Raw genomic sequence first — 23,940 nt, forward strand, 5'->3', positions numbered from 1 at the left:
TAGTAGAGATGGCGTTTCACCATGTTGGCCAGGATGGTCTCGATCTCTTGACCTCGTGATCCACCAGCCTTGGCCTCCCAAAGTGGTGGGATTACAGGCGTGAGCCACTGCACCCGGCCAAAAAGATTTTTAGTATTGTTAATACCTGAATGGTGCTTACTTATTTAATAGGCACCCAAATTTGAATGGATGAACTAATATGTTATTAAGCTAAGACTTTCTTTTCTGAATAAAACTTCAGCTTTAAATAAAGCTGACATAGGTCAAAGAATTCTGACATAGGTCAAAGAATCCCATATATAGACCCAAAACAACAGAAAAAACCTGAGCACCTTGTTTGGGCTCCATTAGGTTTCTACTTTTTATTTATTTATTTATTTTTTTGAGACGGAGTCTAGTGGTGCGATCTTAGCTCACTGCAACCTCCGCCTCCCGAGTTCAAGCGATTCTCTTTGCCTCAGCCTCCAAAGTAGCTGGGATTACAGGAACCTGCTATCACGTCCCGCCTTTTTTTTTTTTTTTTTTTTTTTTTTTTTTGTATTTTTAGTAGAGATGGGATTTCATTATGTTGGCCAGGCTGGTCTTGAACTCCTGATCTCATGATCTGCCCTCCACTTAGCCTCCCAAAGTGCTGGGATTACAGGCTTGAGCCACCGCTCTAGGTCCAGGAAGTTTCTATTTTTAAAGGTCTCAAATTTTTTACCCATGGATATAGCTAATACTTAGCCACAATATCTAAGGTGTATAAATGCAAAAATATTGGGACAAGATTGTAACACTTCTGAATGGGAATTTAAAGATGTATCTATTTCCCGACTTTAAAATCTCTAAGTTTAATGTATTAGTCTATTCCATAAAGAAGAATGAAGACAAAATGAAAATTAGCATTAATCTAGGTGAAAGATATTTTACAGTCAAAGAAAGACTGATCAACTCCAACAGAGCTTTAAGGAAAACAAACAAAAATCAAAGAAAGACTGAACTACACGAAACCAAAAGGTTCCTTAATTAGCAATGTAAGTGATATTTTTCTTACCCTCTGATGCGCCTACTCACAGCAGCTCGTATAGATTCTGAAGCAAGTATTTTTTCTGGATGTGCTGCGATGATATTCAATGCTTGTGGAATTGTTGGAGGTGTGGTGGGTAACCAAGATTCTGCTCCAGGTTTTCTTGGTGCAGGAATAATACACAATTCTCCATGGTGGAAAAATACCTGCAAATGGTACATTTTAATTTTCATAGTGGGCACTGGCAAACTGTAGGTACATATGAATGTAATGCAGCATGATTTCATCTCTATAAATTTTCTAAACTTGTGTATACTTACCCTATTGGTGCTATTATCAGGATCCAACCATTTAGGGAGAAAGTCAGCAGCTTCTATTAACAAGAATTCACCATCATTGTCTTCAATCCTAATGCAAGAAAATTTCCAATTTTGCATTCAAAAAGCACATATCTGCTAGTAACCAGAACAGTTTTATTCTAATACATTTTCCTCTTCATCTTAGTAAATATTTGAATAGGTACTATGTGCAGATGGCTATAAGAAAGCAAAATGTTTAAGATAACATTAAGCACTGAAGGAGACAATAAGATTGTAAGGAGGAGTTGAAGGTAGAGATAAGGAGAGAAGATAAGCAATTTACATAAAGAAATATTAGACAAAAATATGAAAATATACAAAGTACTATAGGGTTCCAAAAGAAAAAAAAAAACATATAGCTGAGATTAGAAAAGCCTTCATGTAGGAGGTGTTATTTGGGCCTGAAAAGATAATTATTTCTGACTCATTTGCATCACTTTTTTTCTTATTTTTGAGACGGAGTCTCGCTCTGTCACCCAGGCTAGAGTGCAGTGGTGTGATCTCGGCTCACTGCAACCTCCACCTCCTGTGTTCAGGCGATTCTCCTGCCTCAGCCTCCCGAATAGCTGGGATTACAAGTGCCCACCACCATGCCCAGCTAATTTTTGTATTTTTAGTAGAGACAGGGTTTTGCCATGTTGCCCAGGCTGGTCTCAAACTCCTGACCTCAAGTGATCCACTCGCCTCAGCCTCCCAAAGTGCTGGGGTTACAGGTGTGAGCCACCATGCCCGGCCGGCAACACTTTTTTAAATTTTACTTTTAAAAATAGGTTATACATTCACATGGTTAAATTTTTAAAAATATATATTAAAATTTACATGGCCAGGCATGGTGGCTCATGCCTGTAATCCCAGCACTTTGGGAGGCCAAGGTGGGCGGATCACCTGAGGTCAGGAGTTCAAGACCAGCCTGACCAACATGAAGAAATCCTGTCTCTACTAAAAATACGAAAAGAAATCAGCCAGGCATGGTGGCGCATGCCTGTAATCTCACTTACTCGGGAGGCTGAGGCAGGAGAATTGCTTGAACCTGGGAGGTGGAGGTTGCGGTGAGCCGACATCGCACCATTGCACTCCAGCCTGGGCAACAAGAGCAAAACTCCGTCTAAAAAAAAAAAAAAAAAAGTTGCAAAATGAAAAAGTTTTCCTCCTACTTTTGTCCCTATCTGCTCAACCCTACACGCATCACTACTGTTTCTTGTATATCCTTCTAGAGTTTGCTTACACATAATCTAGCTATATAAATATATATTTATATTTTCTCCCTGTTTTACACAAGACATAGCATATTTTCTATACTGTTATATACCGTTCTAGCTCTATACTTCTATTTTTATTATTTTATTTTATTTTTGAGACAGAGTCTCACCCTGTCGTCCAGGCTAGAATTAGTGGTGCAATCACACTCACTGCAACCTCTACTTCCTGGGCTCAAGCGATTCTCCTGCCTCAGCCTCCCGAGTAGCTGGGACCACAGGTATGGGCCACCACACCTGGCTAATTTTTTGTATTTTTAGTAGAGATGGGGTTTCACCATGTTGGCCAGGCTGGTCTGGAACTTCTGACCTCATGTGATGCTTCTGCTTCAACCTCCCAAAGTGTTGAGATTACAGGCGTGAGCCACCGCCCCAGGTCTACAATGTATTGTGTTCTTGAAACTTGCTAAGGCAGTAGATTTTAAATGTTCTCACCATACACAAAACAATAAGTATGTGAAGTAATGTATGTTATGAGCTCAATTCAGCCATCATACAATATATATATATTTCTTTTTTTTTTTTGAGACGGGAGTCTCGCTTTGTCACCCAGGCTGGAGTGCAGTGGCCGGATCTCAGCTCACTGCAAGCTCTGCCTCCCGGGTTTATGCCATTCTCCTGCCTCAGCCTCCCGAGTAGCTGGGACTACAGGCGCCCGCCACCTCGCCCAGCTAGTTTTTTGTATTTTGTTGTTGTTGTTGTTAGCCAGGATGGTCTCGATCTCCTGACCTTGTGATCCTCCCGCCTCGGCCTCCCAAAGTGCTGGGATTACAGGTGTGAGGCACCGTGCCCGGCCAATATATATGTATTTCAAGACAACATGTTATACATAATAAATATACACAATTTTTATTTGTCAATTTTAAAAATAGCCTTCGTGCAGTGGTTCACACTTGTAATCCCAGCACTTTGGGAGGCTGAGGCGGGTGGATCACTTGAGGTCAGGAGGTTGAGACCAGCCTGGTCAACATGGTGAAAACTTGTCTCTACAAAAAATACAAAAATTAGCCAGGTGTGGTAGTGCACGCCTATAGCCCCAGCTACTCAGGAGGATGAGGTATGAGAATCGCTTGAGCCCAGGAGGCAGAGGTTGCAGTGAGCCGAGATTGTTCCACTGCAGTCCAGTATGGGCAACAGAGTGAGACGCTGTCTCAAAAAAATAAAATAAAATGAAATAAAATAAAGCACAGTGGCATGTGCCTGTAGTACCAGCTACTCGGGAGACTGAAGCAGGAGGATGGCTTGAGCCCAGGAGTTCAAGTCCAGCCTGGGCAAAACAGTGAGACCCTGTCTTTAAAAAACTAAATAAATAATAAGTAAACTTAAAAATTTTAAAAATTTAAATAAATGTATTTAAAGATAAAGATAAAATGAGTTATCACTTAGATTTACATCCTGAAGTATTTAAGGATCAAATGACAGCCACAGATCAAATAATGAAGACCATGAGTTGGTAATTGTTGAAGCTGGATAATGGGAACATGTGGGTTCATTCTCTCTACTTTAATGTATGCTTAAAATTTAAATACTAAGTTTTCAAAGGTTTCTTTTTCCCCCTTCTCTTTTGTTCTGTTGGGAAAGAGGTTGGTTGGGTAAAAAAAGATCAGAATTTGGGTGCTGACTAGGAAAACTAGGATAAAATATAAGTGGGCGGAACGCCCTCTGCTGGCAATACATGGTAATTACAGAAAACTCGGGTCCCATTTTTAACGGTGTTACCTACTTAGCTTCCTATACGATTGTTCACTGACTTCTCTTTAAATTGTTTCTGTGTATGAGTTCTCAAAAAATATAGCTATGGTCTAGTACAGGAATACACATTTAAAAATACGTGAAATATGTATGTATGTGTATGAATGGAATTTTATTTTTCAAAGATTCATAAGGAATTTAATGGTGATTACTTCTGGGAAGCAGAGCAATAGAACCCTTTGTATCATCTGAATTTTGTTTACCACATGTATTTGTTTTTTCATAATTAGAATTTTAAAAAGAAAACCTAAAATAAGTAGGTTTTATTTGAAATCTTTTGGAAGTTGAACTCTTTGATACTACCTTAATTCTTTCTCAAGAAAAGGAAGTCACAAGAGAAGAGAAAGAAAATACAGATAAGGCTGGGCATGGTGGCTTATGCCTGTAATCCCAGCACTTTGGGAGGCCAAGGTGGGTTGATCACCTGAGGTCAGGAGTTTAAGACCAGCCCGGCCAACATGGTAAAACCTTGTCTGTACTAAAAACACAAAATTAGCCAGGCATGGTGGCACGCGCCTGTAATCCCAGCTACTTGAGAGGCTGAGGCAGGAGAATCGCTTGAACCCGGAAGGTGGAGGCTGCAGTGAGCCAAGATCACACCACTGCACTCTAGCCTGGACGACAGAGCAAGACTCTGTCTCAGAAAAAAAAAAAAAAAAAGCACAGATACTTTTCAAATCTGTACAATTTCCAGCAGACTACAGGAGAAAAATAAATTACTAAATATATAAAAATGTAGTCACACTGTTTCAGTAATAGAATTCTTTTAGAATAATTAAAATAACTACAATACCTTGCTACTAACTCTGGAAATTCCTTTGTGATCTGCTTTATTACATAAACAATAAACCATTCATCCTCAATATTATCCCCAAACTTTGTCACGCCAAACATATGAGCAGGAACACTTCCTAAAAACAAGAGAAAAGCAACCATGTAACCAGATAAATTTGTTACTGCAAATAAAATGCACATAATCATTCAATAGAATAAACATTCATTGACTGATTGCTCTAAGTACTAGGGAGCAGGGGTTGCACTCCTGAAGAAGAAGCCTACTCCTGAGGAGCTCAGGGTAAAACAAGACAACCAAATGATCTCAAAACAAGATAATGAACTCTAGAACAGGGGTATGCAGTAAGGCCTATGTGAGTATAAAGGAAGGGATATCTGTGCTATGCTTGCCTGGAGGAATGACAAGAGGTGAGCTTTCCAGAAAAATAGAAAAGCATGTGCAAAGGCACAAAGGCATGCTGTACAGAGTATGTATGTATAGAGTATTCTGGGAATACCACGACACTAGATTTGGATGGAGCACAAGTTTTCAAACATGTGCACTATTCACAAATACATGGAAACTAAACAACACACTCTTGGAATAAATCACAGGGAAATTAGAAAATATCTTGGGACGAATGAAAATGAATGCACATCATACCAAAACTTTAAGGAATTCAGTGAAAGCAGTGCTAAAAAGGAAGTTTGTAGGTGTGAAAGACCTCAAATCAACAACCTATACCTCAAAAAAACCAAAACAAAACAAAAAATAAAAACTAAACCCAAACCTAGCATAAGGAAAATAATAAACATTACAGCAGAGATAAATAAAATAGAGACCAGAAAAAATAACAGAAAAACAAAACAACTGAGTTGGGTTTTTTTGAAAAGATTGACAAACTATTAACTTGATTAACCAGGAATAAGAGCAAATACTCAAAAAACTAAAATAGGAAATCAAAGAGGAGACAGTACAACTTATGTCATAGAAACAAGAAAGATATAATTCTATGAACAATGGTATACCAGTAAGTTGGATAATGTAGAAGAAATCGACAAATTCCTAAAAATACACAACCTGTCAAGACTGGATCATGAGAAATACAAAAATCTGAACAGATCTATAACTAGTAAGGAGATTGAATCAATAATCCAAAAGCTCCTAACAAAGAAAAGCTGGCTTCACTGCGGACCTCTTCCAAACATTTAAAGAATTTGACATCAATCCTCAAAATCTTCCAAAAAAATAAAGGGGAGGGAATTCCCAAATCCCTTCTGAGGCCAGCATTACCCTAACACCAAAGCCAGACAAAGACAATATAAGAAAACTGTAGATCAATATCCTTGATGAATATCAATGCAGAAATTCTTAACAAAATATCAGCAATCTGAATTCAACAGCACATTAAATAGATTATTCACCATGACCAAGTGGGATTTATTCCTGAGATGCAAGGATGGTTCAACACATGAAAATCAATGTACAGTAATATCCCACATTAACAGAATGAAGGTCAAACAAGTGCATTACAGAGTGTCTCAAGAGTTGCCATGGCAAACAATAGGTAGAAGAACAGCCCAACCAACTCTTCTTCTCCCCACCCCAGATCTCAAGTTTCTTCAACTAGAGAATACAATTAAAGTAACTGTTTTTGTCTATGTTAGACTTCGATTTAAATTTCATCTACTGAAGGATATTAAGCAGGAGAGTGACACAATCAAGTTTGTTTTACAAACGTAATTGGCAACAGTGTGAGGAACTAGAAAGACAGGAACCAGAGAGGTAAGTTAGGAGGCTGTTGTCGTTTTTTAAATGTAGAGATAAAGAGGGCCTACATTGAAGCCAAATAGATGTAGAGAAGGGGTCATATTTTAGAAGCATTCAGGATTTAGCATCTGACTGAACATGGTGAAGTGAGGAACTGATTATGATTTTGAATTACTGACTAGCTTGGATAACTGGGTGGATGGCAATGCCATTAAACAAGATAAGAAAACAGTAAAAATGGTTTTCTAGAGACAGAGAAAGGGTTGGTTTTAGATGTGCTGCACCAATGTGACAGTGTTCTTGTCAATAAATATCATATGTATGTCAACGAATAAGAGTTCAATAAAATTAACAGTAGGGAAGATATGTAGCAATTGCTAGCCAAAAGATAAGAGATAAGCACTAAACTGAGAGTATCACAGTGATGTATACTTGTGATGTATACATGGGGGTATCTTGTGATGGTATCACAAGATGCCAGGCTCCTGATCCTAAATAAGACCTCACATAAGTCACTGTGTAAAGAGAGACTTGGTCACCTACCCATGATTTATTTTCATAAAACTATAAGAAATGACAGAACTGTAGTGTGACCAGTTCCCCACCAGGCTACTTAAGGGTATATGTCTGCTGCTTAAACTTCGAAGGCCAGCTGGCAAGCCAAAGCCATCATGCCCAGCAGAGTAGCAGGTCCTGAGAACCCAAACATTGCAGGGCATAGCTGGGAACATACCAAGGAAAACAGTATCATTGCTATACACAGTAGGCAAAGAGCCAAAAAATTAGCTTACAAGCAACTTAAAGATGGGAGGTGGGGCAGATTTCTGGAGCTGTCCTGATGCTGCCCAGGAGTGTCCTGTCTGTAAGTCCTAATAAACTCATCTACTTGCTAAGATAGACCTGTCCGAGTGATTCTTTGGTCTCTCCGCTCCCTTCTACTTTAATTCTGGGTTTTTCTCATAACAGGACAGAGTGCCATATTTTGCCAGAGGTCAGATCTCAAGCACCAACAACACAGGGAAGCAATGAAGAAACCTCAAAATGCTTATAAGTGGCAAATATTAGCCATAAAGCCCAATTATTTATCTTTATAAGCCGGGCAGAGCCACTCAGATCCTCACCAAAATGGCTATATGAAACAAGGCAGCCTACTCAACACATCAACATAAGGAATACTGAGTAACAGCAAAAAAGGAACCATAATTAAAGCCAGATACCTGTAACTGTTTAGTATAGATACTTAGATACATTATGCATAGTATAGTAACTAAAGTTCAAAAGAATAGCCATGAGTTTAATAATGTTTAGTATGTGCTAATTCCTAAGGCAGATTTAGAAAGTTTTCATTAATATGATTTTTTTTAAAAACAAAGCTTTATGGCTAACTGATTATAGACAAGTATTACTTACCTAAAAAGTTTAGTGCATTAATCTCTTCCTGCCAACACTGAATGAAGTGTGGACTATTACACATACACATCACTGTTGTCAGGATAACATTAAAAGTCACATTAATCCACACAAGTAAAAGAGCCTTACCTTTCCCAGGTTTATATTTGAGATTGAAAGGCTGATTCTGCCAGATGTAGGGGACCAGCATAGGTGCAAACCGGGTCATTATTCTCTCAATATACTTCTGAAGAACCTCTTCGTGTTTATCTGAGTCCCTTGATTCATCTGGTATCAGGAACAGGCAGTACTCCACTGTGTCTTCCATTGCAGCAAGCTTCATGGTTTCTTCCATTCTTCTTTGAAAACTACATTTAAAGTTCCAAAATATAAACCACATAGAACAATGCAGAAGTAACATCTGAACTCTTTTAGATGACTCTATGAACACTGTTTTCTAAAATTTAGTTAGGCCAGGCACAGTGGTTCAGGCATGTAATCCTAGCACTTTGGGAGGCTGAGGCAGGCAGATCATTGGAGGTCAGGAGTTTCAGACCAGCCTGGTTGACACGGTGAAACCTCGTCTCTACTAAAAATACAAAAATTAGCTGGGTGTGGCAGCAGGCACCTGTGATCCTAGCTACTCAGGAGGCTAAAGCAGGAGAATCACTTGAACCTAGGAAGCAGAGGTTGCAATGAGCCAAGATCATGCCATTGCACTCCAGCTTGGGTGACAGAGCAAGACTCCATCTAAAATAAATAAATAAATAAATAAATAATAAATAAAATTTAGTTAGCCACATACCATCATCATGGTTTTTGCCTTGACCACACACCACCTACAGTAATATTTATTTAATGTTTTAAACTTCATTTATTTATTTATTTGAGTTGGAGTTTCACTCTTGTTGCCCAGGCTGGAGTGCAGTGGCATGATCACAGCTCACTGCAACCTCCACCTCTTAGGTTCAAGCCATCCTCCTACCTCAGCCTCCCAAGTAGCTGGGACCACAGGTGTGTGCCACCATGCCCAGCTAATTTTTTTGTGTATTTTCAGTAGAGGCAAGGTTTTGCCATGTTGCCCAGGCTGGTCTAGAACTCCTGAGCTCAAGCAGTTCTTCCGCCTTGGTCTCCCAAAGTGCTGGGATTACAGGCATGAGCCACTGCACCTGGCCTAATATTATTTTTAGTGACACTTTACACTTAAAACTTTATCTTTAAAATTACGTTACAAGGAAACCTTGATATAATACAGTGAACAGAAATCCAGTATCACATTCCCCAATTAATACGTATGTAAGAATAAAATCTTTATTTTTTATATTTTTCCTATTTTGGAAGAATGAAATTTTTAATGTTTGCCCTTGTACTAGCAGTGGTATGTGTAACATATTTCGAGAAACACTGCACTAATATCCACTGTTTACATACTATATCAAAAACCCCAGTTCTGCCACTAATTAGCTGTGCCACTGTGGACACTTCACTTTCTCTTTCTGGGTTTTTTTCTTTAATTTAGGATAAGTTATCTACCATCTCTAAAATCTCTCCCTGCTTTAAAATTTTGTTACTTAAACTCTAAAGCATAATCTATCTTGCTCTGCAGAATGTACATTTCTTTCTTTTATGAACATTGTATGGTGTAGAGAACTACAAAACATTCGTGTCCTGTCATCTTACCTCTGTCCTAAATTTGCCCCTTTTTCAAGTCTCATGGGATGGTAGGTATATCTTTCTTTTCTGTTTTTTTTTTTTTTTTCTGAGATGGAGTCTCGCTCTGTCACCCAGGCTGGAGTGCAGTGGTGAGATCTCAGCTCACTGCAACCTCTGCCTCCCAGGTTCAAGCGATTCTTTTGCCCCAGCCTCCCGAGTAGCTGGGACTGTAGGTGCCTGCTACTACGCCAGGCTAATTTTTGTATTTTTAGTAGGAATGGGGTTTTACCATATTGGCCAGGCTGGTCTCGAACTCCTGACCTTGTGATCCGTCTGCCTCGGCCTCCCACAGTGCTGTTTTTCTTTTTTTTTCTTTTTTAATTTTGAAGAGTACATAGTAGGTGTATGTATTTGTGGGGTACATGAGATATTTTGATACAGGTATAAAATGGTATAAATTATAAATTTTAAGCACCTCAAGGTAAATGAGATATCCATCGCCTTAAGCATTTATCCTTTGTGTTACAATCTAATTATACTCTTTTAGTTATTTTTATTTAAAAAAAAATTTTTGTAGCTAGGACGTGCTCTCATCTGAACTTTTAGTTATTTTTAAATGTACAATTAAATATTATTTACTACAGTTACCCTGTTGTGCTACCAAATACTAGTTTTCATTTGCTCTATTTTTTTGTACGCTTTAACCATCCCACTCCCCCACCAACCCTCTGCAACCCTTCCCAGCCTCTGGTAACCATCCTTCTAGTTGCTATCTCCATAAGTTCAACTGTTTTCATTTTTAGCTCCTACAAATTAGTGAGAACATTTAAAGTTTATCTTTCTGTGCCAGCCTTATTTCACTTAACATAATGATCTCCAGTTCCATCCATGTTGTTACAAATAACAGAATCTCATTTTTTCTTTTTAATGGCTGAAAAGTACTCCACTGTGTGTATGTACCACATTTTCTTCATTCATTTATCTGTTGATGGACACAGGTTGCTTCCAAATCTTGGCTACTGAGAATAGTGCTGCAATAAACATGGGAGTGCAGATATCTCTTTAATATACTGATTTCCTTTCTTTTGGGTAAACACCCAGCAGTGGGATTGCTGGATCACATAGTAGCTCTATTTTTAGTTTCTTGAGGAATCTCCAAAACTGTTCTCCATAGTGATTGCACTAATTTACATTCTCATCAACAGTGTTTTCTCCAAATCCTTGCCAGCATTTGTTATTGCCTGTCTTATGGATAACAGCCATTTTAACTGGGGTGAGATGCTATCTTACTGTAGCTTTGACTTGCATTTCTCTGATGATCAATGATATTGAGAACTTTTTCATAAACCTGTTTGACATTTGTATGTCTTCTTTGAGAAATGTCTATTCAGAGCTTTTGTCCAATTTTTAATCAATTATTAGACTGCTTCCTAGAGAGTTGTTTGAGCTCCTTATATATTTTGGTTATTAATTCCTTGTCAGATGGGTAATTTGCAAATATTTTCTCCCATTCTGTGGGTTCTCTCTTCACTTTGTCGATTAATTCCTTTGCTGTGTAGAAGCTTTTTAACTTGATGTGCTCCCATTTGTCCATTTTTGTTTTGGTTGCCTCTGTTTGTGGGGTATTACTCAGGAAATCTTTGCCCACTCCAATGTCCTAGAGAGTTTCCCCAATATTTCCTTTTAGTAGTTTCATAGTTTTAGGGCTTAGATTTAAGTCTCTAATCCATTTTGACTTGATTTTTGTATATGGTGGGAGGTAGTGGGTCTGGTTTCATTCTTCTGCATATGGGTATCAGTTTTCCCAGTACCATTTATTGAAGAGACTATCTTTTCGCCAATGTATGTTTTTGGTACCTTTGTTGAAAATGAATTCACTGCAGACATATGGATTTGTTTCTGGGTTCTCTATTCTGTTCCTCTTTTTATGCCAGTGCCCTGCTGTTTTGGTTACTATAACTCTGTTGTATAATCTGAAGTCAGGTAATGTGATTCTTCCAGTTTTGTTCTTTTTGCTCAGGATTGCTTTGGCTATTCTGGGTCTTTTGTGGTTCCATATAAATTTTAGGATCTTTTTTCTATGACTGTGAAGAATGTCATTGGTATTTTGACGGAGGTCGCATTGATATTTCTTAATTTCCTAGGGGTTTTCCTTACTTATCTCTTAATTTTCTAAGGGTTTTCCTAAATAAGAGTACTAGTTTATTCTTGCTGCCAGGTGATGCTTGGTAAAGGAAGGAACCGCGGTGGATGCACCACCCTAACTCCACGATTCCAATCTTACTCAGCTTTCTAAGAGATTCATAAGGAACCTACTTCTTCTATCCAGACACCCACTCACCACAGTCTGGCCAAATCATCATTTTGCCTTTCAACGCAGAGGGACAGACAGTAATTTTACCCATTCACCCCGTAACGCCAAACACACCTCATCATGCAGAATTTGGTGTCAGAACTTGAAGGGACTCTATGATCACTACTCAGGTGAATGCCTCACTGTACATATGAGAAAACCCAGAGCACAGAAAGAGAAGCGACTAAGCAGCAGGGGCTTGACTTGGAGTCTAGTGCTCCTTATCCAGTCTAGGCTCCCTCCTGCCATCTAACAAAATGAAGCCAATTTATCTTACGGTTCCAGGGCCTCTCCTGCGCGTCTCTGCTGTGGCACCTTTCCTTAGCCGCCTCTCCGACTCCGAGAGCTGATCGAGAGCTGATCGAGAGCTGCCACAGGCCGCCGAAGCCTGGATCAGGCTCTGTCCCGACGCCTGCCCGGGACCTGTGGCCAGCAGAAACCCTGAAAGCCTGAAACCCGCTCAGTCCCCGGAACCTTGTGTGTCGTCACTGCTGTGCGTCGGTGAGAGCATTCTGCGGGTGCCCGGGTGCCTTCGTCACTTCCGCCCCCGCGGCAAGGCGGGGAGGTCGGAGAACTGGAGAGGTGGGGACACTGGGGAGGTGGCGGCTCGGAGTCTAGGCGACGGGGCAAGACGGGGCCGGTAGGTGGCGGGAGGGGGCCGGGCCGGAGCTGGCGGGAGGGCCAGGCCCGGAGGCCCCCACCCTAGCGTGCCCGCCCCGGCCGCGGCTGAGGAGGAGGAGGAGGAGGAGGATGATCTCCAGATACAGTAGGAAGACGGTGCCACAGAGCTTGGAGCTGTGAGTGGACTGCTCAGCCACCCCAGCCGGGGCGGGCCGCGGGCGCTCTGGGGACCCTCCTTGACCAGTCCTTCGTTCCTTTCCTTTCCCAGGGCTGGGGAGAGATTTTTCTTCGGAATTCTCTCCTCTCTGCCCTGCTGGACGCTGCCCCTTCTTCCTCCATCTCCAGCTGAGGGCGTGTCGCCCTTGGTCTGTAATTCCTGAACTCAGGCACTGGGTCCGCTGAAGCATTTGTAGCATCCGCAGTGCTTCAGGTCCCATTGTTAATGGCCACGATAGCTCGAGAAGTTATTAATAGCTTAATAACTAAGCTATTAAGGCTTAGTTCCTGAGGGCTCCAGGAAAGTGCTCACTTGACACTGTGCAAAGCTATTTACATACATTTGATCACTCCTATCAATGATATCAGTTTGGGAACATTATTTTGCACATTCTACAGATAAAGATCCCAGAATTAAAGGTTGTAGCATCCCAAAGATCACACAGCTTGAAGGTGGTAGAGCTGAGAGGTACAAACCTGATGTCGATCTGATGCTGAAGCCTGTGGTCATAACCATCACACATACTGCCTCCCCACCTCTGCAATTAAGCACCAGAATCCATAAAGATCAGTTTTGCTTTTGAGACTTTAGAGAGCAAATATTTCTGGCTTTAAAAAGATCCACCCCCACGGCCGGGCGCTGTGGCTCACACTTGTAATCCCAGCACCTTGGGAGGCTGAGGCGGGCGGATCATTTGAGGCCAGGAGTTCGAGACCACCCTGGCCAACATGGCGAAACCCCATCTCTACTAAAAATACAAAAACAAAAATTGGCCAGGCGTGGTGGCGGGCGCCTGTAATCCCAGCTACTTGGGAGGCTGAGGCAGGAGAATCACTTGAACCTGAGAGGCAGAGGTTGCAGTGAGCGGAGATCACGCCATCGCACTCCAGCCTGGGTGACGAGTGAAACTCCGTCTCTAAATAAATAAATAAATAATAAAAAAGATCCATCCCCTACCCTGATTAAAGTGTTGTATAATAATTTAGAAAGTAATAATAGTATCAAACATTTATTAATGCTTTACTATTCCAAAAGGGCCTTCACTTTATTTTTTTTTTTTGGAGACATGGTCTTGCTCTGTTGTCCAGGCTGGAGGGCAGTGGTGCAATCCTTGCTCACTGCAGCCTCCACCTATAGGCTCAGGTGATCCTCACAATGTAGCCTCCCGAGTAGTTGGGACTACAGGTGCACACCACCACAACTGGCTAATTTAAACAAAATTTTTTTTTGGTAGAGACAGGGTCTCACTATGTTGCCCAGGCTGGTCTCAAACTCCTGGACTCGAACAATTCTCACACCTTGGCCCCCCAGAGTGCTGGCTTGAGCCACCATGCCCAGCTGACTTCACTTTTTGATCTTCTTAACAACTCTGTAAAATGAGTATGATTATCTTCAGCCTCTCAGGAGGTGAAATTATATCAGAAATGTTACACATTTTAAGATTATATAGCCAAAAAACTCAGGAGTTGAGCTTGGGTTTTAACCCCAAATTTCAATTTTTTTTCCTTCATGGAACTATATAATTTTAGCAACCATAAATATATTAATTACATATTAACTATAAGTGAATTTATTAATTAAATATTAACTTTTTCTCTTCATTTAGCTATGTAATTTTAGCAACCATAAATATATTAATTAACTATTAAGCGTTAATATGTATTAAATATTAACTAATTAAATTTAATTAAATGTATTGATTAAATATTGTTAATTATCATACACATACATGATAATTGCAAGCATGATATTTTGAGTCATTCTTGAGTTTCTGACTAGGCTCTCTTCCAGCCACGTGACTTAGGCAAATTACCACATCACTGAGGCTTCATTTCTGTAATATAGGAATAAGACCTTATCCAAAAGCTTATTTAAAATGATGGTGTGGGCTCCCACGCCTGTAATCCTAGCACTTTGGGAGACCAAGGTGAGTGATTGCCTGAGCTCAGGAGTTCAAAACCAGCCTGGGCAACACGGTGAAACCCCGTCTCTGCTAAAAATGCAAAAAATTAGCTGGGCATGGTGGCATATGCCTGTAATCTCAGCTACTTGGGAGGCTGAGGCACGAGAATCACTTGAACCTGGGAGGCAGAGGTTGCAGTGAGCCGAGATCACGCCACTGCACTCCAATCTGGGTGACAGAGCAAGACTCTGTCTCAAAAAAATAAATAAAATAAGAATAAAATGATGGTGTGGAGCTTGACACACATACATTCTCAATAAATGGTATTTTCCTTGTCCCTTCCCACTTTTACTTGGGATACAATAGGCATACAAAGAAAATAAGTCTGAAACCTCTCTTTGCCTTTTAGAAGCTTATTATTTATTAAGGAACAAGATATCTACATGGTAGCAGTTTAGTTCCTAGTAAACTCTTTGGGAACTAGGAAGAAGAAACAGTCATCTCTTAGATTTGGAATGTGTTGTTTCTACTTAAACAGTCGTTTCTCAATAAAGTGACTGAGGTTTAGCTGAAAATCTGCTTTTATGATTAATTCCAACCATTCTGAAAGTTTTAAAAAAATCTTGTATGGAAAAAAATGATAGGCACTTATTGGACCAGAATTATTATTAACTAGGATAGTTATACCAGTTTTCTTTCTGGTTTTTTTTTTTTTGTTTTTTGTTTCTTGTTTTTTGAGACAGAGTTCTCTGTCACACAGGTTGGAGTGCAGTGGTGCCATCTTGGCTCAGTTGCAACCTCCACCTCCTAGGTTCAAGTGATTCTCCCACCTCAGCTTCCCAAACTGCAGGACTACATGCTCAGCTAATTTTTGTATTTTTTAGTAGAGATGTGGTTTCGCCCCAGGCTGGTCTTGAACTCCTGAACTCTAGCGATCTGCCTGCCTTGGCCTCCCAAACATCTGGGATTATAGATGTGGAGCCACCGCACCTGGCCTACTTGTTCTTGATTGTTGATTTGATACTCCCTATAAGGCCCAAAAGATGATTCTGTAACTGGAGTCAAGATGAAGTGAATAATGAAGATAATGAAGATAAAATGTATCTGAATGGGAGCAAATTCAAAGCAATTTTTACTTTAGATGTTATAATAATGATAACTTGCTTTGAAGCAGTAACTTTAGTTTTCTACCTAACCATTAAAAATTATAATTGTTGAAGAGAGTTTGGGAAAGGATTGATTTTCAACATACAGCTTAACATTTTTTTTTTTTTTTTTTTTTTTTTTTTGAGACGGAGTCTCACTGTGTCTCCCAGGCTGGAGTGCAGTGGCGCGATCTCGGCTCACTGCAAGCTCCGCCCCCCGGGTTCACGCCATTCTCCCGCCTCAGCCTCCCAAGTAGCTGGGACTACAGGCGCCCGCTACCGCGCCCGGCTAGTTTTTTGTATTTTTAGTAGAGACGGGGTTTCACCATGTTAGCCAGGATGGTCTCGATCTCCTGACCTTGTGATCCACCCGCCTCGGCCTCCCAAAGTGCTGGGATTACAGGCTTGAGCCACCGCGCCCGGCCAGCTTAACATTTTTTAATGAAAAATTTCAAACATAAACATATAGAGAATAGTATCATGAACTACCTGTCACCCCACATTCAACAGTTGACAAAGTTAAAATGTTTGCTTCATCTATCTTCCTTATCCTTTTGTCTTTTCTTTTTTTTTTTTTTTTTTTTTTTGAGAGGGAGTCTCACTCTATTGCCCGGGCTGGAGTGTAGTGGCGCCATCTCGGCTCACTGCAAGCTCCGCCTCCCGGGTTCACACCATTCTCCTGCCTCAGCCTCCCAAGTAGCTGGGACTACAGGTGCCCGCCACAACACCCGGCTAATTTTTCGTATTTTTAGTAGAGACAGGATTTCACTGTGTTAACCAGGATGGTCTCGATCTCCTGACCTCGTGATCTGCCCGCCTCAGCCTCCCAAAGTGCTGGGATTACAGGCGTGAGCCACCGTGCCCAGCCTCCTTATCCCTTTCTTAACTTCTCTGTGCCTGTCTGTGAAATAAGGAAAGCAAAACCGCAGATACTGCCATTTCACCCCTATATATGTCATTATGTATCTCTAAAAATTATGGACATTTTTGTATGTAGTCATAGTGCTATTATTAAATTTAATGATATTTCTTTATCATCTAATTGTCAATTCATAGATTTCCCTGGCAGACTAAAAAAATGTCTTAAGTCTCTATTTCATAGCTTGAATTTGTATTTATGATCCTTTCCACTTTTTCAAAGACAAACTCTTGGTTGTAGGATCACTGAATGAGAGACATACAGATGACTCTGCACAAATTGATCTCCACTATTTGAGAAATAATTTAAAGTGCGAGCTCCACTGACTGGACTCTTAGCTTTATCTTTATATAGAACAATGGTACAATTCACTAAAATCTCCAACTCTTCATTTCCTTCTAGAGGCCTTCCTCTGAGAGCCAGACTACTAGGATTTTTTTTTTTTTTTTTTTTTTTTTGAGACAGAGTCTCGCTTAGTCGCCCAGGCTGGAGTGCAGTGGCGCGATCTCGGCTCACTGCAAGCTCCGCCTCCCGGGTTCACGCCATTCTCCTGCCTCAGCCTCCCGAGTAGCTGGGACTACAGGCGCCCGCTGCCTCGCCCGGCTAATTTTTTGCATTTTTAGTAGAGACGGGGTTTCACCGTGTTAGCCAGGATGGTCTCGATCTCCTGACCTCGTGATCCGCCCACCTCGGCCTCCCAAAGTGCTGGGATTACAGGCGTGAGCCACCGCGCCCGGCTGACTACTAGGATTTGAATCTTGGCTTCATCACTTACTAACCATGTGACCTTAAGCAGGTTACTTAATCTTTCTGTGCCTTAGTTTCCTTTGAAATAAGAGTATTTGAGATTTATGACATACATTTGCATATTAAAGACCTGGAAGACCTCTTGTAAAGACCTGTGTAACTTTGTTTAACCTATTACAGTTGCTAAATTTATTTGACTACAGAATTTTGTGAGGAAAGTCTACCGTAGATTACTAGGAACATATATTGATTGACCCCATAGATTACTGGAACATATAATGATTGACCCCATAGCTTAATCCAGTGTACACATTGGAGTCTCTAGAGCAGCAATATTCAATACAAATATGATATAAGCCACATACGAAATTTAAAATTTTCAGGTGATCACATTAAAAAAGAAAGGTGAAATTGGCCGAGTGCAGTGGCTCATGTCTTGAATCCCAGAACTTTGGGAGGCGGAGGTAGGAGGACCATTTGAGGCCAGGAGTTAGAGACCAGCCTGAGCAACATAGCAAGATCCCCATCTCTAAAAAAAATTAAAAATTAAATAATTGGCCAAGTGTGGTGGTGAGCACCTGTAGTCTCAGCTACACAGGAGGCTGAGACAGAAGAATCCTTTGAGCCCAGGAAGTCAAGGCTGCAGTGAGCTATGACCACACCACTGTACTCCAGTTTGGACAACACAGCAAGACCCCATCTCAAAAAATAAAATAAAAGTGAAATTTTTTTACCTTTTTAATTTGAAATAATTATAGACTCACAGGAAGTTGTAAAAATAGTACTAAGAGTCCCATGAACCCTCCACTCATCTTCCCCCAATGATGACATCTTATGTAACTGTGGTATAATTTCAAAGCCAGGAAACTGACATTGGTACAATACTGTTAACTAGACCTACAGACCTTATCCAGTTTTTACATCCGCTCCTATGCATGGGTATGTGTGTACATAGTTCTTTCTATGCAAGTTGGTCCCATTTACAGATTACTGCAAATATGACTATAAATCAAGATAGCTGTTTCATCACCACCAAGGAACTTCACTGGGTATCCCTATCCCTTTATAGTTATATCCACTCTTGTCTTCATCCATGGCAACTATTAATCTGTTCTCTACCACTATAGTGTTGTCCAATATACCATTATATAAATGGCCCTTAAACAATGCAGGGGTTAGGGGTATCAACCCCCTGTACAGTAAAACATCCACGTTTAACTTTTGACTCCCCCAGAACTTAACTACTAATAGCCTACTGTTAACTAGAAGCCTTACCAATAACATAGTCAACACAAAAATAGACTGGTAGTTACGCATATTTTACACATTCATGACATACCTTTTTCTGAAATGTTTTCGATATTTCTAGGTTACATGGTTCATCTGTTGAGTTTCTTCAAATTGTTGCAAATCTCCAAAAAATTTTCCAATATATTTATTGAAAAATTCTGCATATAAATGGGCTCACACAGTTTAAACGTGTGTTGTTCAAGGTAAACTGTAGTATTTAATGGTTTTTTGTATTGGCTTTGGCTTTTTGCACTAAAAAGCATGGTGCTCTTGAGATCCATCCAAGTTGTTGCATGTATCAATAGTTTATTTCTTTTTATTGCTGAATAATATTCCATTATGTGGAAATATCAATGTTAAAGGACATTTGAGTTGTTTCCAGTTATTTTTTTCAATTGTAAATAAAGCTGTTGTGAACATTTGTATACAGATTTTTGTATGAATGTAAGTTTTCATTTCTCTAGGCATAATGCCCAAGAGTGCAACTGCTAGGGCTCTGGGTAAATGCATATGTTTAGTTTTATTAGAAACTGTCAAACTATTCCAGAATGGCGATACCATTTGACATTCCTGCCAGCAATGTATGAGACATCCGGTTTCTCCACATCCATGCCTGCATTTTTTGTTATCATTATTTTTAATTTTAGCTGTTCTAATTGGTGTGTGGTGATATCTACTACATTTTCAACTTGTAGTGACATTAATTTTAAGAATATATTTTGTTTAACCCAATATATCCAAAATATTATCATTTTAATATGTAATCAAGATAATATAATTAGGCCGGGCGCGGTGGCTCATGCCTGTAATCCCAGCACTTTGGGAGGTCGAGGTGGGCAGATCACGAGGTCAGGAGATCGAGACCATCCTGGTTAACACGGTGAAACCCCGTCTCTACTAAAAATACAAAAAATTAGCCGGGCGTGATGGTGGGCGCCTGTAGTCCCAGCTACTCGAGAGGCTGAGGCAGGAGAATGGCGTGAACCCAGGAGGCAGAGCTTGCAGTGAGCCGAGATCACGCCACTGCACTCTAGCCTGGGCGACAGAGCAAGACTGTCTCAAAAAAAAATAAAAAATAAAAAAGATAATATAATTAATGAGGTATTGCAAATTCTTCTTGAAATCCAATATGTTTTACACTTAAAACACAATTCTGACTAGCCACATTTTAACCACTGGTGGCTACCATATCAAACAGTGCAGTTCCAGAGCAGAGGAAGTAGGTGACTCTAACATCTAGATTAAATTATTGAATTGTATGTATTTTTTTATAGAGGAAATATAACTTTGTTTTGTGTTTCATAGGAAAGGAATAACAAAACATGCTCTTAACCATCGTCCCCCTCCTGAGAAACTGGAGGACGTTTCCCCCACCAGTGACAGTCATGAGAAAGACACAAGTTCCCAAAGGTAATAACACTTTTGCATTTGCTCATGGCAACGGTTTTGTTTTTTGGCTTAGGATTGGTGTCAAGCCTGGTGCTACTGAAAACAAAGCAAGAATTTTTGTCATGTTTTCAGTACCATATAGTTTTCATTCTGAAACAGCTAATGAGAACATCATACATATTTTCATAACCTTTGAGAGGTAGTATTATAAAGTAGTTAAGAACATGGATAATCTGCCATGGGATTAGAGTGAAAAAACAAACAAACAAACAAAAAACAGAACATGGAGCGCGGTACTTATAATCCCAGCACTATGGGAGGCCAAAAGGTGGGAGGATCATTTGAGCCTAGGAGTTTAAGACCAGCATGGGCAACATGGCAAACCCCATCTCTACAAAAACAACAACAACAACAACAAAAAAAAACATAGCCAAGTGTGGGGATGTGCACTTGTGGTCCCAGCTACTACGGAAGCTGATATGGGAGGATTGCTTGAGCCCAGAAGGTCAAGGCTGTGTTTACACATATAATTAGGCTGGACGCAGTGGCTCATGCCTGTAATCCCAGCATTTTGGGAGGCTGAGGCGGGCGGATCACGAGGTCAGGCCTCTGTCTTGGTTCACTGCAAGCTCTGCCTCCCGTGTTACACTTAGTGGTGTAAACACTGTGTTTACTTACTATACTCCAGCCTAGGTGAAAGAGCGAGACCTTGTTTCAAGAAAAAATATAAATTGGTCCAGTGCAGTGGCTCACACCTGTAATCCCAGCAGTTTGGGAGGCCGAGGCAGGTGGATCACAAGGTCAGGAGATCGAGACCATCCTGGCTAACATGGTGAAACCCCGTCTCTACTAAAAATACAAAAAAATTAGCCGGGCATGGTGGTGGGTGCCTGTAGTCCCAGCTACTCGGGAGGCTGAGGCAGGAGAATGGTGTGAACCTGGGAGGCAGAGCTTGCAGTGAGCCGAAATCACGCCACTGCACTCCAGCCTGGGCTACAGAGCAAGGCTCCATCTCAAAAAAAAAAAAGAAAGAAAAAATACAAATTAAATAAATATTAGAGCAAGATTATAAAAAACAAACAATAAAATAGCATAACATAAATAAAAAAGAACATGGACTCAGGAGGAGTCCAACATCTGATTTTTAATCCTGGTCCTGTAAATTATTAGCTGAGTAACATTGGGCAAATTACTTACCTGATAATAGTATATCTTATAGCAGCAGTCCCCAACATTTTTGGCACCAGGGACCGGTTTTGTGGAAGATAGTTTTTCCATGGACTGTGTGGTGGGGTGAGGGATGGTTTCAGGATGATTCAAGTGCATTACATTTATTATACACTTTATTTCTATTATGTTTACATTGTAATATATGATGAAATAATTATACAACTCACCATAATGTAGAATCAGTGGGAGCCTTACAGCTTGTTTTCCTGCAACTAGACAGTTCCATCTAGGGATGATGGGAGACAGTTACAGATGATCAGGCATTAGATTCATTAGATTCCCATAAGGAATGCACAACCTAGATCCCTTGCATGAGCAGTTCATGCTCCTGTGAGAATCTGATGCCACCACTGATCTGACAGAAGGCAGAGCTCAGGTGGTAATGTGAGCCATGGGGAACTGCTGTAAATACAGATGAAGCTTCATGCACTCACCCCCTACTCACCTCCTTCTCTGCAACCCAGTTCCTAACAGGCCACAGACCAGCATTGGTCTATGGCCCCAGGGTTCGGGACCCCGTCTTATAGGATGTTGCAAATATTAATGAGATAATGTATGTAAAACTTGGCACAATGCTTGGCATGTAATAAACGCTGAGTAAATATTAGCTGTAGTTATTTTAAGTAATAGAACAGGGAAGATGGTTCTTCAGTCTCTCAGAACTTCAATTAGTGTCTGAGATGCAATGTGTGATAAAAAAAAAAATATTGTATAATCATAGGCTGGGTGTGATGGCTCACACCTGTAGTTTCAGCACTTTGTGAACCCAAGGCGGGTGGATTGCTTGAACTCAGGAGATCAAGACCAGCCTGGGCAATATGGCAAAACTCTGTCTCTAACAAAAATACAAAAAAAAAAAAAAGGGCTGGTCACGGTGGCTCACACCTGTAGTCCCAGCACTTTGGGAGGCCGAGGTAGGCAGATCACTTGAGGTCAGGAGTTCAAGACCAGCCTGGCCAACATGGCAAAACCCAGTCTCTACTAAAAATACAAAAATTGGCTGGGCATGGTGGCTCACACCTGTAGTCCCAGCTACCCGGGAGGCTGAGGCAGGAGAATCACTTGAACCCAGGAGGAGGGGGTTGTAGTGAGCCGAGATCATGCCACTGTACTCCATCCTGGGCAACAGAGTGAGACTCCATCTCAAAAAAAACAAAAACAAAAGTACAAACAAAATTAGCCGGCCATGGTGGCACGCACCTGTAGTCCCAGCTACTTGGGAAGCTAAAGAGGGAGAATCACTTGAACCCAGGAGGCAGAGGTTGCAGTGAGCTGAGTTTGCACCACTGCATTCCAGCCTGGGTGACAGAGCGAGACCCTGTCTCAAAAAATAAAAAATAAAAAGTGCCATACAAGATCAGATACTACTACTAACATTTTTGAAATGTCTTTAGTTGTCAAGAGTATGTTATAAGCTGGGTACGGTGGCTCACGCCTGTAAATCCAAGTACTTTGGGAGGCCGAGGTGGGCAGATTGCCTGAGCTTAGGAGTTCAAGACCAGTCAGGGCAACATGGTGAAACCCCTTCTCTACTAAAATGCAAAAATAAGCTGGATGTGGTGGTGCACACCTGTAGTCCCAGCTATTTGGAGGCTAAGGCAAGAGAATCATTTGAATCCAGGAGGCTGAGGTTGCAGTGAGTCAGTATCATGCCACTGCACTCTAGCCTGGGTGACAGCATGAGATTCTGTCTCAAAAAAAAAAAAGAATATGTCATAGGTGAGATGAAGTATTCATTGTAAACTATGACTAGAATTATTTGGAATGACGCCATCAATTCTATAGGAATTAGGACTTCCATGATGCTCGAATTTCAAGCTCTTCATTTATTTTTGCCTATGTGGATATATTTGTACACATGTTTATCACCTAGTAAGTTACTGAGTAGTTAATGCTACAGAAACTTGAGGACATATGAAAAATTTTCTTTTTTCTCTCCTTTTGTGCCTTTAGCAAGTCTGACATCACAAGAGAATCATCTTTTACATCAGCCGACACTGGGAATTCACTGTCTGCTTTTCCAAGTTATTCAGGCGCAGGGATATCTACTGAAGGAAGCTCGGACTTCTCCTGGGGATATGGTGTGAGTTGTATGTTATCAGTCTGATGGAGTGCTTGGGAGACGATTCTGGGAGTTAGGATTTGTCAGTATATTTCATTCTT

General features: G+C 40.7%; 2 protein-coding genes across 6 annotated transcripts in view; one reads left to right on the forward strand and one right to left on the reverse strand.

Moving 5' to 3' along the window:
* The window catches only part of ECD (ecdysoneless cell cycle regulator), a 57,450-nt gene extending 44,625 nt beyond the window's left edge, over positions 1-12,825 (reverse strand). For 2 of the 3 annotated variants that reach the window (XM_009214707.2, XM_021943377.2), the window contains exons 1-5: positions 12,594-12,825; positions 8,461-8,678; positions 5,170-5,287; positions 1,330-1,417; positions 1,037-1,215 (exon numbers count right to left, since the gene is read on the reverse strand). In XM_009214707.2, the coding sequence (XP_009212971.2) occupies positions 1,037-1,215; positions 1,330-1,417; positions 5,170-5,287; positions 8,461-8,665 (590 nt within the window). In that variant the 5' untranslated portion in view covers positions 8,666-8,678; positions 12,594-12,825. The remainder of the gene's footprint in view (positions 1-1,036; positions 1,216-1,329; positions 1,418-5,169; positions 5,288-8,460; positions 8,679-12,593) is intronic. The other variant, XM_003903778.4, reaches the window with a different exon arrangement.
* Positions 12,826-12,858: 33 nt separating this feature from the next.
* FAM149B1 (family with sequence similarity 149 member B1) overlaps positions 12,859-23,940 on the forward strand; it is a 78,405-nt gene continuing 67,323 nt past the window's right edge. For 2 of the 3 annotated variants that reach the window (XM_003903780.2, XM_009214704.1), the window contains exons 1-3: positions 12,859-13,113; positions 20,464-20,568; positions 23,731-23,860. In XM_003903780.2, coding sequence (XP_003903829.1) covers positions 13,067-13,113; positions 20,464-20,568; positions 23,731-23,860 — 282 coding nt within the window. In that variant the 5' untranslated portion in view covers positions 12,859-13,066. Of the gene's footprint in view, positions 13,114-18,626; positions 19,362-20,463; positions 20,569-23,730; positions 23,861-23,940 lie in introns of those variants that run through there. The other variant, XM_017962942.3, reaches the window with a different exon arrangement.

The sequence above is a fragment of the Papio anubis genome, chromosome 11, assembly GCF_008728515.1.
Source record: "Papio anubis isolate 15944 chromosome 11, Panubis1.0, whole genome shotgun sequence".
Classification (NCBI taxonomy): Eukaryota; Metazoa; Chordata; class Mammalia; order Primates; family Cercopithecidae; genus Papio; species Papio anubis.